The following is a 2,500-nucleotide window of genomic DNA, read 5'->3' as shown; positions in this document are numbered from 1 at the left end:
TCTTAAATCTCCTCACCTCTTTCTTCATTTCCACGCTTCCTTCCCCTGCATCTCCTCTCCCCCACCTCCCTCTCCCTTTCCCTCCCCTTCTCCCCCTCTCCATCTCCCCCCTCGCGCGTGAGTATTTTCCTCAGAATCATTACATATTTTTGTCCAACTTCACCTGTTGTTGTCATAATTTATTCTGAAAAAAAAAAACACGTCAAAAATACGGCAGAACAATTAGGAGATTCTGATTCGCTCTCCGGGAGGATTAAGGTTTCGTTTGAGATCCGAATCGACGCTGAATCCTTTTTGAGTTAGACTTCGATCCCTCTGACGGTAGTGTGCGATCGCCCTCTTTATACCCGGCCGATAACACGGGATTATCAGATATATTAAAGCGTCTTGGATGTTATCGGGAATATTAAAACGTGTTAGATATTATGAGAAATGTGAAATCGTGTTAGAAATGGGGGAGAGGAAGAAGATTTTTTTTTGTTTTTAAAGACGGTGTATATTATGAGGAACTATGAAGAAATCGATGGTTATGTTTTTGTAATATATATATTTTTTTCTTTATGATCGAATGTCAGAATGAAACGAGTTGCAAATGTTTTGCAAATGCGAATGAAGTCTTAAGAAATTCGTTACATATGTTTCATGAACAGTCTTGCCATGGCGTCCTTATCAGAGTATATGACACATGTAAGATTATATCTATGTTATTATTTTTTGGCTTTTTCATTTTCTAGAAATTGAAGGAAGAAGGAGAGAAAATGGAAAATATAATTATAAATATTATTATTTGTGACTTACGAGTTATCCATGTATGGTGTATTACTCTCGCACTTGTTTTAGAAAGAATATAATTAAAGCAAGTACGTCATACATCATATTACATTTTTTATTTTTCAACCGCGCTGAGTTAATCAGCGAGATAAAGAACAAGGCGACTTTGTCTTATCATGTCGGCGAGATAATATCCCCGTACGAACCTGGTCACTTCTTGAATTTCGTCGGCGTTGGGCCAAGACCCGTGGTGAGGCTCTCCGTATGTGTCGCCGAAGGGGGAAAACGTGAGGGTATTCCGACGAAGGAAGGAGGATGTATAAATGTGAATAATAGGAAGATGATATATAGAAATAGAGGGAAAGAGCATAAGAGAAGGAATGATGAAACAATAAAATCGATGTATAGAGAATCGGTTTAGTTTAATCTCGTTCTGAAGAAACTTGATAAGATTAAATATATACTGCGATCGAGGGAGGGGGAGGGGAAGGAGGAGGGGGGGAGGGGGAGACGCGCATGTCAGCAAACTCGGCAAACAGGAAGGAGGAGTAGCCATGATCCTTCACTGAGGGCTGGCTGTACGTTGCGTCTTGCGTTGGCCTTTTTTGTGTCTTGGAAGAATGAGGGCGAAGTCGCGCGGAGTGAGAGTTCTAGAATCACTCTGCTGAACGAAAGAGTTCTTAACCGCTTCCAAACTCGTGGATTTATAGTGTCTGGCGGAGTGGAGTGGCTTCGGCTCTTTGACTGAGTGTTCGTGTAATTTCATTTTGCGTCGGATTTTTTTTTTCTCTGTGTTGGTGTTTCTTATTTATCTCCCTCATTCCCCTAAGTGGGATCTGATAGAACCAAAAGTTTGTGAAGAAGAGCATTCCCTTGAGAGAACCCCCCCACCCCCCCACTCCCACCCCCTCGACAAAAAAGGAAAAAAAAAGAGTCGACCGATCCGTACTAACAAGACTCTCCGGACGGGACTTCCGACATCATGTTCAAGAAGAAACCCAAGAAGACGTCGGTGGTTAAGTCAGTCGGGATAACATTTAAACAGGATGACGAATTCGTCCCTGAGTTCGCCAGGCCCGACCCTACCGCTGCCCCTTCACCCGCGCTGACCGACAAACCCTCTCCCGAACCCGACAAGCCGACCACCCCGACGGACAACAACAACACCGAAGACGTGGCGTCGCATCTGAAAATACCCGAGTCTGCCCTCAAACGAAACAGCGACGTCTCCCTCAACCCCGATTACTACCCAACAGAAAACGGAGACGATCGGCGCTCCAGCCACGACTCGGAGGATGAGATGCCAGGTAATGAACAGCCTTCCGTGCTCCCTAATAAGGTTGGAGAGGGGAAGGAGGAAGGGGGGAGGGGGGAAGGGAGGAAGAGAGGAAGGGGGAGGAGGGAGGAGGGAAGGAAGAAGGGGGGAGGGGAGGAAGGAGAGAGGAAAAGAGGAAGGGGGAGGAGGGAAGGAGGAAGAGGGGGTAGAAAGGAGGAGGGAAGGAAATATGGGGAGGGGAAGGAGGAATGGGGAGGAGGAGGAGGGAAGGGGAAGGGGGAAGAAGGGAGAAGGAAAGGAAGAAGGGGGGAAGGGAGGAGGAGGGATGGAGGAATGGGGAGGGGGAAGGAAGGAGGAGGGGGAGGGGGGAGGGAAGAAGGGGGAAGGAGGAAGGGATTGGTGAGAGGAGAAGGGAAGAGGGAGAGGAGCAGAAGGAAAGGGTGAAGGTTGGAG

General features: G+C 46.7%; 1 protein-coding gene across 2 annotated transcripts in view; it reads left to right on the top strand.

Moving 5' to 3' along the window:
* Positions 1 to 2,500, top strand: part of Pka-R2 (cAMP-dependent protein kinase type II regulatory subunit) — a 186,958-nt gene that overhangs the window by 69,318 nt on the left and 115,140 nt on the right. Inside the window, exon 1 of one of the 2 annotated variants that reach the window (XM_086535857.1) lies at positions 1,254 to 2,078. The exons of the other annotated variant lie outside the window; for it this stretch is intronic. Within the exon in view, the coding sequence (XP_086391983.1) occupies positions 1,754 to 2,078 (325 nt within the window). The 5' untranslated portion in view covers positions 1,254 to 1,753. Of the gene's footprint in view, positions 1 to 1,253; positions 2,079 to 2,500 lie in introns of those variants that run through there. 2 annotated transcript variants of the gene reach the window in all.

Source organism: Penaeus japonicus, unplaced genomic scaffold, assembly GCF_977035675.1.
Source record: "Penaeus japonicus unplaced genomic scaffold, GWHDUDI00000001_assembly GWHDUDI00000004, whole genome shotgun sequence".
Taxonomy (NCBI): domain Eukaryota; kingdom Metazoa; phylum Arthropoda; class Malacostraca; order Decapoda; family Penaeidae; genus Penaeus; species Penaeus japonicus.
The sequence above is the reverse complement of the archived record's forward strand: the minus strand, read 5'-3'. Positions and strand labels throughout refer to the sequence as shown.